This window comes from Bacillus rossius, chromosome 11 (genome assembly GCF_032445375.1).
Source record: "Bacillus rossius redtenbacheri isolate Brsri chromosome 11, Brsri_v3, whole genome shotgun sequence".
Lineage (NCBI taxonomy): Eukaryota > Metazoa > Arthropoda > Insecta > Phasmatodea > Bacillidae > Bacillus > Bacillus rossius.
Genome location: NC_086338.1, coordinates 42556541 through 42569570, shown reverse-complemented (window position 1 = coordinate 42569570; position 13030 = coordinate 42556541). Strand labels below are relative to the sequence as shown.

At 40.2% G+C, this 13030-nt stretch overlaps 1 protein-coding gene across 4 annotated transcripts in view; it reads left to right on the top strand.

The window, feature by feature from the left end:
• The window catches only part of LOC134536874 (tumor necrosis factor receptor superfamily member 11B-like), a 69906-nt gene that overhangs the window by 53152 nt on the left and 3724 nt on the right, over positions 1 to 13030 (top strand). The window contains exon 1 of one of the 4 annotated variants that reach the window (XM_063376927.1): positions 10762 to 10902. The exons of the other annotated variants lie outside the window; for them this stretch is intronic. Coding sequence (XP_063232997.1) covers positions 10876 to 10902 — 27 coding nt within the window. The 5' untranslated portion in view covers positions 10762 to 10875. Of the gene's footprint in view, positions 1 to 10761; positions 10903 to 13030 lie in introns of those variants that run through there. 4 annotated transcript variants of the gene reach the window in all.

The window sequence follows — 13030 nt, the reverse complement described above, 5'->3', positions numbered from 1 at the left end:
AGCAGTAGCGTAGCTAAGGTGACTGGCGCCCCTGGCCAGACTTGAAAATGGTGCCCCCTCTTGGATTAAAAAAGAGGGGGGGGAAGGGTTCAGTAACCGCGAAATCGTCGTGGCGTCCCCCCCCCCCCCCAACCCTTTTCGACGGCGCCCCTGCCACCCGCTTGCTACGCCACTGCCCAGACAGTTGGCTGGGTCCTTAACGCCCTTATACCTTATCAGCACTGCTGGTGCCTGCCTACCCCGATCAACCGCATCACACGAAGCGATTACAAAAGGATAATGTTCAGGCATGAAACACCTGGTGCATATTCTTGCGCGTTGCAACCGTCATCTTCTCATTCGCCCGCACGCGAATGACGTCACTAGGGGGGGGGGGGGGGCGACCACCGCGCTGGGAGCACCAGCGAGAATCCCGCCTCGCCTCGCCGACACAGGCCGCGCCCCTAGCGGCGAGCTGCGAGCGTGGGAGAGCCAAACCCCCCCCCCCCCCCCACACGACGCGGCGAGGGACGCAGGAAGCAGGAAGCTGCCCCAAGGCCGCGTCTGGACGCTCTCATTGTCCGCCCGCGCGTCCTCGGACGCTGTGGAAACTACAACCCGACAACCGTGGACAATCGATACTTTTAGATACACTGTAATTTTTTTTATTTTTGACGCGACAGCGTCTAATAAATCGATGAACGCTGACTGCACGCACGATAAGGTGTCCCGTTACGCACATCGTCCCGTTACGCTCATTTTATATTGCTCTTTGCTAACCTGAACCTCCTGGCATTGCGACCGAGTCCGTGGCGTAATTCTGTTTTCATGCATTTCAGATGTAACATTTTCATTGCTCTTCGCTGACCCGTTCCTCCTAGCATTGCTGCAGAGTCCGTGACGCAAATATATTATTTTTGACTGCATCTTGGTGTTGGGTAAGCCATTTTCCTTCTTATCATCCTTGAAACACTCCCATTTGTTTCCTTCTTTTCCTATTATCGTCCTATCCGTAACAGAATAACACAGATTGGAAGAAGTTAAATAGCAAAAATGTATAACAGTTATAGTTAAAATAATCTCTTCGTTAAAGTAATAAACATTTGAATTAATGAGTGTAAATAAAAGTAAATTCATCAATTAAATTGTAGATTTCATTTCACTCCTTTGTATCCATACAAAATAGTGATAATTCAATAAAAATGATTCAATTTTATTCATAAAAGTATGTAATCGTTTCATCAATGTTTTGTTATGACGTCACGTTAAACTATCGTCCGTAAACCGACTTTACAGACAAACAATTTTTTATTCGACATGAATTTCCGATAGGAATGTGAATTTCATTAATAAACGGGAAAAAGTATCGATACTTCTCAATACACTGTAATATTTTATTTGACGGGAATGTGAATTTCATTAATAAACGGGAAAAAGTATCGATACTTCTCAATACACTGTAATATTTTATTCGACGGGAATGTGAATTTCTTTAATCAACGGGAAAAAAGTATCGATACTTATCGATGCACTATAATTTTTTTTCGACATGAATTTTTTGACTGGAATGATAATTTCTTTAATCAACGGGGAAAAAAATATCAATACTTTTCGATACACTGTAAATTTTTTTCGACAGGAATGTGAATTTCTTTATTAATCAACGGGAAAAAAAAGTATCGATACTTTTAGATACACGGTAATTTGTTTTCGACAGGAATGGGAATTTCTTTATTAATCAACGGGAAACAGTATCGATACTTTTCGAGACACTGTAATTTTTTTTTCCGGCAAGAATTTCCGACAGGAATGTGAATTTCTTTAATCTCGGGTTGTGTGTCACTTCGGCTTGAGGGTTCGACACCGCTGTAAAACTCGTAAACTGTGAAAGCTGCAGAGTTGAAGTAAATGCATCTTTAGTAGAGCAGGCTTTGTGCTCGTGGTCGTTACGTCTGACTCAACCCGGTTCACATTTCCGTTTCATGCGACTTCCGTTCCATTCACGAAATTACTCCTACTAAATGCCGTTTACAGAGAGCTAAGATGTTTGGTTGAAACATCGATCTATAGGTATTAGAGTGTGATGTGTTTGTCTGTGTCTGAAGTTCGCGTAGCTTGGATACGGTGAGGCATAGAGCCGTGAATCTTTGGTTTGAGGATCCCCCATTTGGGGGGGGGGGGGGGGGGAGAGAGGTTCCGTTTGTACCTCGGAGAGATTTTTCAAAAAAATATATATATATTTTTTATTTTTTAGTAATTGATGTTGATGCTTCATTCGCTTTCGGATCTTAATACAGTCTTTATGTAATCATGTTTGTGTTGGTTTTTGTTTTTAATAAATATGAATTCGAAGGTCCCTTAAAGCCTTCGTTGGTTTATATTTATTACGGTTTATCTTAGTTGTATTTTTTTTTTCCTTGAGTTGATTTTCAAAATGTCATTTAGTTTTTTGTTTTTTTCATTATAGATGCGGCAGTGGTGTGTCCTCAAGGAAGGGCATATGTAATGAGCAGTGTGGTAGTATTCCGCCTGTAGACTACCGTAGCGAAGCAAGTTTGTAGTGTGTAGTAGGCCTAAAGATTGGGTTTGACCTACAATTTTGGTTGACAAGAACAACAGTTATGATTCAATTTAAAAAAAAAAAAATCGCTTTACCTGGGATTTACCTTATACTTTGAGCAGTTTTGTTTTTCTCTCGCTGAGAGAGTCGGTAGCAGGAGTGCGATAGGGATGACATCAGCGGGCGCACCAAATGTTCCTTCACCTCTACGCACGATTCATTGAACTGGCTACTGTGCGACTAAGCGGCGACCCTTTGAAACTGCACACGTACAGACTAATATTAGATGTTTTAAAATCTAAATCATTTCATTAATTAAATTTTAAAAGCACCCTTTACAATCTGTTCAACACTCACTAGAATTAGAGAAATATAGGTAGGTACGTGTAAAGTTTCTTGAATGTTAATATCAGCCAGATCCAACAGTGGGATATTCAGAAGTTTTCTTAAAACAAATGAAATTTCTAAAACGCCACGAGTAGGCAGCTCTCAGCTGTAGAGCGCGCGCTTGTTAATCTAAAGGGACGAGGTTCAAATCTCGTTACTGGAATTTATTTTTTACGTTTTTAATTAAATTATACTATAATAATATTATAAAATAAAATTTTGAATCAGCTCTATGAGGTTAAGGTTTGTTTGACGTAATTATGTACTGATTGATTTTAGTCGTTTAGTGAAAAATAAATATACACACACATGCTTAGTGTTCAAAAATGTTTAAGGTCACTAAGTAAAATACTTACTCGTGATTATTTGATCCTTGGAGCAGCGGGCGATGCTCGAGTTGAAACGGGCGAGAGGGTTCCTCCCCGTGGCAGGTGGGAGTTTACGAGCGGGCGAGGTTCGGCGGTGGATGGTGCGTCGAAGTCTCCGCTCCGCGGCCGGGCCACCTGCCGCCCCCTGGGGGCGTATCCGCCGCGGTACAGCCGCCCCCAAGCCCGCCGCCACACGCGGGGGCACGCCGCTCCTACAAGTTCCAGGCCCCGTGGCGGCTTGTCCGTTGTACATGCTGTCTTAGACATTAGTTGCAATTGAAAATGTTCCGTCACACAAAGCCATGGAAAACTATTGTGCTTGTTTCGTCTTTTCGTTTTGTCGTGTTTTTGTCTCGTTTCAACTGTTGTGCTGAATTTTTTTGGGTTCAATATTTTTGTGCTGTCATCATTTGTGTGTTTTTTTTTTTTCGTTCTCTTCTGTTTTGGAAAACTATTGTGTTTGTTTCGTCTTTTCGTTTTGTCGTGTTTTTATCTGGTTTAAACTGTTGTGCTGAATTTTTTTGGGTTCAATATTTTTGTGCTCTCATAATTTGTGGGCTTTTTTTTTTCGTTCTCTTAGTCCATTTTTCTTTGTTTTTCTTTGCTTGTTGACCATATTCCTGTTATGGAATATTATGTGGTGCTTATATACTGTTGACAACAGCAATTTTTTGCTTAATTTGTGTTTTTTTGTCTTTTGGGTATTTTTTTTTAGTTTTCTTCTACAGACATGCATGTGCTTAGCAATGGCGTATGTCCAAAAGCTGACATCAAAGCCTCGTGTGTTCGTCCGTTTTTTTTTTCCGTCGTGTCGTCCAGATTGTTTGTTTAGTGTCATCGTTGCACTGAATTTTTTTTTTTTGTAAATGGAAAATAAATATTCATGTAAACTTACAGATATTTGTAAATTTGTACATTTACGTGAAAACAAACTGTACCACTACAAAATAGTGTTCGCAGTAATACAGGCTTCATATTCTTACCCAGGGGGCATTTATGCTTTGTGCTGTTCCAGTACCGCCAATAGTCAAAGCTATTTTGTAAACCGTTCCCTGAATATATATTTTTCAGTATTATCTGCGCTTATTAATGCTTCGTTATATTGCCACTGAGTTAGTTAATCCGTTAAAGCTACAACGTCCAGATCCCTCCAAAGGCCAAAGGCTCCAGTGCTTAGTGAAACTGGTTTTAACTGTGCGAAAAAACACTTAAAGCTGATTTGTAATTTTTTAAAAAAAAAATCATGTTCTGTATAAAGGAGTAGGAGATACAAAAAAAATTGATGGTATGGCACATCATAACATACGTGGCTACCAAAATAACAGTGTGTTGATTTTCACTGGTTTGTTCGCCTGATAATAGCTTATCTCAGAATCAGTGTACCTTAGTTAGCAATATATTATGAAAGCTACTGCCGTCAGAGCTACTGCCGTCAAAGATACTACGTCAAAAAAACTAGGTCTCAGTGTCGGCAGTTGCGAGTTTCTCTCCCGTGGGTATGCCCTCCTGGTAAACGACGCCTCATTGTCCGGCTGGTCTCCCGACGGCTCGAGGAGAGATAGGTAGAGAGAGAGAGAGAGAGAGAGAGAGGGAGAGAGTGAGTGGGAGGGAGGAAGGGGGCATGGCCCTGGGACCTCTACACGAAGCAACGGCCGTCCACGTATAATTTCCAGGTTAATTACTCGCGGTAGCTGGCGGGCGGGTGGGGGTAATGACGGCTGATGGAGAGGAAATCCTCCGAATGGACAAAAGAGTCAGTTTAGGAGATTGTAGCTTGCGTGTGCCGCGTGCAAAAACAGACTATGCACAGAGAAAATAAATGTTCTGTAATTTCATAAAACTCTCCTTTTTTAAACCATTTGCCAAGAAATAGTTTCGTAGTAGGAATTACAAGAGAGATATTGTAACTTTGTACAACTCATGGCTACGTTTTACGAAATAATACTGAGTATTCCTTATATTCAAGTATACATGTATGTTTTTTTTTTTTTTTTTTTTTTTTTTTTTTTTTTTTTTAACTATGGGAAATATTTTCGAATTTTCAAAAATTTGACTATTTTGGTTTACCGTGCGCAGCTATTCCGGAAACGCTTTACAGATATTTGTTGCTGTTCTATTTTTTCCCTTTTTTCTAACTAAATGTGCAGCTGCAACATCCGAAGTTTCTTTCATCTAGCAGCAACTGTAACCACAAGACTGATCCTGTATGAGGAATGCTTCAGTTCAGCCCAAACTGTCAGCTCGGTCCGAAAAGAGCACCTAGGCTGATCGTGTGTGCTGAGGGCCTCAATTCAATCCAAACTGAGCAGTCCGAACTGGGAGCTAGACTGATCGTGTGTGCTGAGGGCCTCAATTCAATCCAAACTGAGCAGTCCGAACTGGGAGCTAGACTGATCGTGTGAGGGGACCTTCACATACACAACTTCAGTCGGTACCAGCCTTCTTGCTTACCACAAACTGAAACGCTTTTTTTTTATTAATCCATTGCAAGTTTCAGTTGCCATTCTAATAATTTTATATGTTTACAGTTAATTACTTTTCCTTAGTGCTTAAGACGTTCTTCAACCTACATTATTGATTACTGAGGACCTTATTCAGTGAAACAAAGCGTTATGTTTTCAGAAAGGCACGAAAGCAGGGAGGAAGTGCGTCCAGTAGCGGATTCAGAGGGGGGGCTAAGGGGCTCAAGCCCTCTCCAAAAGCATCTGGGTTCACTATTGTTTTAGTGTTTGCCTTGATAAAGCCTAGCCTCAGCTGGGTCAAGCCCCTCCCAAACCAAAATCCTGGATCCGCCACTGGGTGCGTCTACAACCGGTTTTACTTTTCTTCTTCTTTTTCTCTAACCCCGCTAGGGATTATCTTCCTCACCCCGGCAAATATAACCGTTACTACTCTTTACTACTATACTGACACATTTTGTACAGACATAATATTCAGTGGATGTCAGAGGTGTTGTGCTTGATTCGTTTGAAAGTTGTTTTGCACTATGGCGTGCCGGAAAGGGGCGAGAGAGGGAGGGAGAGGGAGGGAGAGAGAGAGAGAGAAGTTATTCCTCCAGTACAGTCGGCGGATATGCCCTTGTTGCGCAGACCTCCCGGTACTGTGACCGGCTGGAGGTCCGCCATGTGAACCTCCGAGACCCACCGCCAAACTTCGGGCGGACGTATACCATCAGAAAGTAGGCCGCCGTGATCTGTTAGCACGTGGTCTTCCGCATATAGCCTATATAGTTCAGAAGGATGAAAACCACGGCCACAACCCGAGCAGGATAGAACACAAAAAACCGTGTCATGTCGTGCGCATATTCATAAACATAAACCCTTATTTTTGTGTCTTTGGAATACCACTGCACTTGCTTTAACGTGTAATTTTTTTTTTGTTTCCACGGAAGTTCGGGACGCGACTGTAGTTGGCGACGAGCAGGGAAGTTTCCCTTGCGAGCGTCTCGGCGTCGCGCGGCGGTGCCTCGCCGAGTAAAAGGCGATTTGCCTAAAGGCGGTTTGCCTAAACATAAATTCGTTACGGCGATTTGCCTAAAGTCATTTCGCCTAAAGGCGTTTTGCCTAACGTCGAATTGCCTAACGGCCTATTTGCCTAAAGTCGATTTTCCTAAAGGCGATTTGTCTAACGGCGTTTTTCCTAACGGAGTTCTACCTGACGGCGATTTGCCTGACGGCGTTTTGCCTAACTCCGATTTGCCAAACGGCGTTTTGCCTAACTCCGATTTGCCAAACGGCGTTTTGCCTAACGGCGAATTGCCTAATGGCGAATTGCCTAACGACGTTTTGCCTAACGGCGATTTTCCTAACGACGTTTTGCCTAAAATTAGGCAAAACGCCTTTAGGCAAAACGACACATGCCCGCCTCGCCCGGGAAGCGACCCGCTGCCGCCGGAAGTCCACGCCGCGCGCGACGTGCGGACCGGAAGTTGCGAGTGTCCATCCGCCGCCCTATCGCATCCGCGCGGAGGCGATCCGCCAGTCGGGCGTATCCGGGAGAGAGGGGGAGATGGCAGCGGCTCCTATCCCTCTTGTGTGTGTGTGTGAGCCATAGATGTGTATTGGTAACGTGTTCTCATAATACCAAACTCGGGCGCGAAATTTAATGTATAATTCTTTGAAATAATGTCTAGCGTGATAAATATACGGGGGGGGGGGGGATGTGTTTCCGCTCCCACCTCTAGCTATGTCGACTATTAAATAATTTTAATAGCAAAACTATATGTTTAACTAAACAATGAAACGGTTTCCGATAAAAGCTTTGGACCTGATTTTTGACAAGGAATTTTATTAAAAGACTGTCCATCTTGTTAAGAAATTCACTTAACAGTCCTCCCGTCGCATTCGCGAATATGCCTTGCACCGAGAGCTAAGATGTCACACATAAAAAAAAAAACAATGTGTCCGTGTACTTTTATGTACGCGCATTATAAGTTATATTTACTTGACGTGATTTTTAATTTTTCAACAGAATAATTAATTGAAATAAAAAATAAAATGACTGGGGTGTTATTATAAATATGGTTGGAAAAGTATAAATACAATCAAATTAAAAATATAATTTTCTACACAGTATTCAATATTAATATAAACATGTGTATAAAATATATTTAATTTAGTAAATTATTTGAAACAAAATTTATTTTATAATGAAAATCAATAAATATTGCGAATATTTATTCTGATTTTCTATTCATTAAACAATAATTTATAATGCAAATAAATCATACATACGGAAACATAACCTCAAAAAAAAACTCCCATGAAAACGGCCAGGAGACTAATAAACCTTCCACTGAAACTCCCTGCCAGGGACATTATCCCTCAAACTCTACTTTAAAATATTTAGAGAGCTTATTCTCGCTTCGTAGGGCCCACTCAGGCGAGATATTTCAGGACGTTGAAAGGGGAACCTGCTTGCTTCTACTCACACAGTTTAATCAAAATCGGCGAGCCCCGACTCGGATGTTTCATTCAAGCATAATTTTTCTAAGCCATGGAAAAGATAATCGAATATTCGAAAATTGGACCTTGATTGTGCACAATAAAAAAAAATAATGTGCGCAGTTAATACTGGAAAGCTATTCAGGGAACGGCTTACAAATAACTTAAACTATTGTAGGTAATAGGGCAACACGAAGTATAAGTGTTACAGCGAACACTATTTTTGTAGTAATACTTTTTGACGTGACAACGTCTAATAAATCGATGAACGCCGGCTGCACGCACGAAAAAGTGTCCCGTTACGCACATTGTTCCGTTACGCTGTGTCCCGTTACGCTCATTGTACGCTTGCGCCGCACCGACAGAAATGAAAACTTAAAAATTTGTTTATAAATGTGTTTCTACGTCAAATGTACGTAAGAAAATGAATCTGATTACTAGTATAATTTCAAGTATTTATTCTTTTATTATTAAAAAAAAAGTAGCATCTGTCGGCGAGTGCAGTAATAATAGGTTATGTTACAATTGAATAAAAATTATGGTGATTCATATAATTGATGATATTTGATTACAGTTTATTTATATGAAAACTTGTTCATTATTATATTTAAACTTTATAGCTAAACGCCAGATTTTAAAATTAATTACAAGTCATCTACGCGTGAACTGTTTCGTCGACTGTTTATAAAGTGAAGTGAAAAGTTAATGTGGTTTTCATTGCTTATTACAACAATAATTTCGGCAATAAAGGTTAATTATTCTTGCATTTTAAAAATCTGATTACTAGTATAATTTCAAGTATTTATTCTTTTATTTATAAAAGTATGCAATCATTTCATCAATGTTTTGTTATGACGTTGTCACGTTAAACTATCGTCCGTAAACCGACTTTACAGACAACCAATTTTTTTTTGTTCTATTTACAAAAAGAAAATTGTTAATTGTAGCGGCCTGTCTCCTGCGCTCGAAGGAATGAAGACGGCGGCCGAGAACAAACAAACACGTGCGATAGTCCCCGACGCAACAAGTCGAGGAAAAAAAAGCCGGTCACACGCATCGCGTCGTTATTATTCTCTTTCCGCCGCAGTGAGAGAAAATAAAACTAAACTAACTGTTGTTGGTAATTAATTTTTTTTTGCGCGATGTTAACTTTGCGAACTGACGAGAGAAGCTCGCGATAAGCAATCTCGCATGGTAATGCGTACAGCAAGACAACGGCGCGACTGCGTTGTACGAGGTAGCCGCGAGCCAGGGAGCTTCTCGGCTACATGCTCGATGATCATAGATATATGTATCGTCATGTTGTGGATCGAACTTGTGACCTCGACTTGCCGCAATCGCGATGCTTACATATCAGAATTTTATGTATTAACCTGCGGATTTTTTTGATGTGTAACATCTTAGCTCGCGGTTTACGGCATATGGTTGGGAGAAACTTTGTGAACGCGACGGAAACGTGTTACGGAAGTTGCTGTCGACGGTGGTGGTATCTATGGCGGATGACATGAAATTATTTTTCTCAAATGACCAAGGAAAACATTATCTTATTTAACTGTTTAATGAATTTTAATAAGATGGTCAGTATTTTTTTTTATAAAATTCCTTATCGAAAATCAGGTCCAAAACTGGAGTTCAGTATTTTTTTTTTCAAGCCTTTTTTTGGGGACGCACCACAACGCCGAAATACCACAACGCCGAACGTACAATAACGCCGAAAACCATAACGCCGAATGCTAAATTGACTACAACGCCGACAGCTAGAAAACTGCTGTGTACCACAACGCCGAAATACATTAACCCCGAAAAATGTATTGCAGGACTGCCACAAAGGTTAGATTAGGTAAGGTTAGCACACAAATTCATTCAGTTGTTTTTCATTTTGCTCCTGTGGCCCTTCCCCGTCCCCGCAGCAACATTTTTCGGCGTTACTGTATTTCGGCGTTGTGGTACACAGCTGTTTTCTAGCTGTCGGCGTTGCGGTCAATTTGGCATTCGGCGTTATGGTATTCGACGTTATTGTACGTTCGGCGTTGTGGTAACGACCCCCTTTTTCGTTTTATCGGAGCAGTTCATTATCAGGTTTAAAATTTCTTTCTGCAAATGGAATTATTCGATAGTCGACGAATTCTAGCGGCGGGTGCGGAAATCTACGTGTGGTTCGCGTCCAGAAATTTGAAATCCCCCCGCGTCTCGAAGGCGAAGATTTCACCGACTTTATACGGTCGATGTTGCAGTCGCCACCATCAGAGTAGCAGTTAGCCTACTCAAGGTGACTGCTACCTTGACGATGGCGGCTGCAACGCGTCGACCGAAACTTCGGTGAAGTCTCTCGCCTTCGACGCGGCTGCAAATCCAGAAGCCAAGCAACTCCGGACAATATGGCCGCCGAAAGCCAGTAATTGTTTTTTAAACGGAAATAATTTGAAAGCAAACAGCGAGAAAGTGGTTCTACACGCCCCCCCCCCCCCCTAACCATTAATTAAATTCTGCATACGCACTTGCCCCTAGAAATACTCTGCCCCCCTGTTTCTGTCGGCTAGCGCTGCTTCAAGGTTGCCCTTGAAAGGTCATGTGTTAAGTGGTAGATACAGAAGCTCTTAATGGAATAGGCCTATGTTATCATTGCAGCAGAAGTGGAATGGCTTGTGTTCTCGTGAGCCAGGAGGTACTAACTATGAATTTGTATGAAATAATGATAGCTCAGAATTTATATATTCAAAAGGTTTTTCACATTTTCTTTTTTTTTAAATAATATAATGAAGTGTTTTGAAATAAAATAAAAAATCTAAGTTTTTCCCTGTCGCCAATCTGAGTGCAACTAAAGTATTTAAGAATTTCATACTAAAGAAAAATTTTCTTTTGCAATTTATAGTTAAATTTAGGTTTTTAAAACTTTTTAAAATTTTAAATAATAATTTTCCTATGTTCAACTTAAATACATACATATACTGTGCTGGAAATATTAGTCTTTTTTACAGTGAAATTTTTAAGAAAGAACTTTTTAATTTTTTTTTGTAGAATAACGTAGAATACTACTGTACTCTTTATTAAATTTGTATACAAATTTGTTGTTTTTTGATATTATATTTTATTAGGCCCATTGCTATTGAAGTGTACTTTTATTTTACTGGTATAGTTTCCAAAAAAAAAATGTGTACGTGCGTTAGAAGTTATACTTACTAGGCGTGATAAGAAAACTAACTTTAATTTTTCATGCAAATAATAAACGGACTGGAGTGATATTTTAAATACGGTTTGTTGAAGTATAAATTCAAATCAAAATAAAAAAAAATTAACGAATACTCATTATTCAGTATTAATATCAAAACGCGTAAAAAAATAAATTTATGTAAAATAATTGTGATAAATTTTAATTAATTAAATGTAATGTAGCTCGGCTCCTGGGTTGTAGCCGTGTCCTTGGCGGATAATTTACTGACGTTTCGGTCGACATTGCAGCCGCAATCATCAGGGAGCAGTCAGTAGGTAACCGCTCCCTGATGATGGCGACTGCAATATCGACCGAAACGTTCAGTGAATTATCCGCCGAGGACCCGGCTACGACCCAAGAAGCCGAGCTACTTCAGACAATGGCCGTGGAAAACTGCGCACATTATTAGAAAAATGTAATGCTTCGTGGTTTATAATGCGTACGTGAACATAATTCACTTAAAGTAAAGTGTTGTCGAACAGAGTTTCTATCACTAATATTCGCAATAATAGATGTTTAAAATGATATGGACAAGTAAGTATTCAATTGGAATCAGCTAGAGACCTGTAAAATTCGCGGATTCATTTCGCGATAGGATAGAGTCCACATATTTTTGACATTATTTTGCTTCAGTGATTGGGCCACAGTTTTATCTGAAGGACTCTTGGCCAATGAAAAATCTTTTAAAAGAAGAATTGGCGAATCACGATCATTCCGGTCGACAGGTGTTACGAGTCGGTAAACCAAATCAGCGGATGTAATTTGCGCGAGTGCGTGGAGGATCATGGAGTCTATCCTTTAGGGATTTGAAATCGCGAATTTTACAGGTCTCTAGGAATCGCATAAGGCAGTGATGGCCAACTGGCGGCCCGCGGTAACGTTTTATGTGGCCCGCAAAAACTATCCGTCGAGACGAAAACACACTTATGCAACGGCTGTATAATAGCTGAAAAATTTCAAAAAATATATATGTGGATTTTAAGTCGTTGGTGAACAGTGTCCAAAAGCCACAGTGCTCTCACTATGTACTATAAAAAAAAGATAAGTGCATTTATAAAAGGTGTCTGTTTTTTTTTTTTTAAGAAATTCTTAGAATTATTTTTTCTCTATTAAGTCAATTGTAACAGAGTTCATAAGTAAAAGTAAACAGAACATTCAAAACATGTGTTTTTTTTGTTTTTTTTTAGAATTCCGTAAAATTGTAAAAAAATTATATCAGTGCGTGGTTTGGCCCTTGAGCATTGGCGTAGCTGTGTTCATAAAGTTGGGGGGGACAAATAATGATTTTGATGTCATGTAAACCCATTCCCCTCTTACTAAGACGGGGGGTCCTCCACCGGAAAAAATTTGATTTTAAAAATTGCAAAATAGCGCTTTTTTAAGCAGTTTTTGTATCTAACCATTGGATACATCGATGTTGAAATTATTATTGTTTCCTTAAGATAAAATATGATGAGAGTGAAGAAATTACAAATAAAGTTGGGCGGAATAATGTTATAAAATAAAAATATCACGGTCTAGAAAGTTGGGGGGGGGGGGGGGAGGGGACAGTCCCCTCCACCCCAAAAAGTTCAGGGGGACA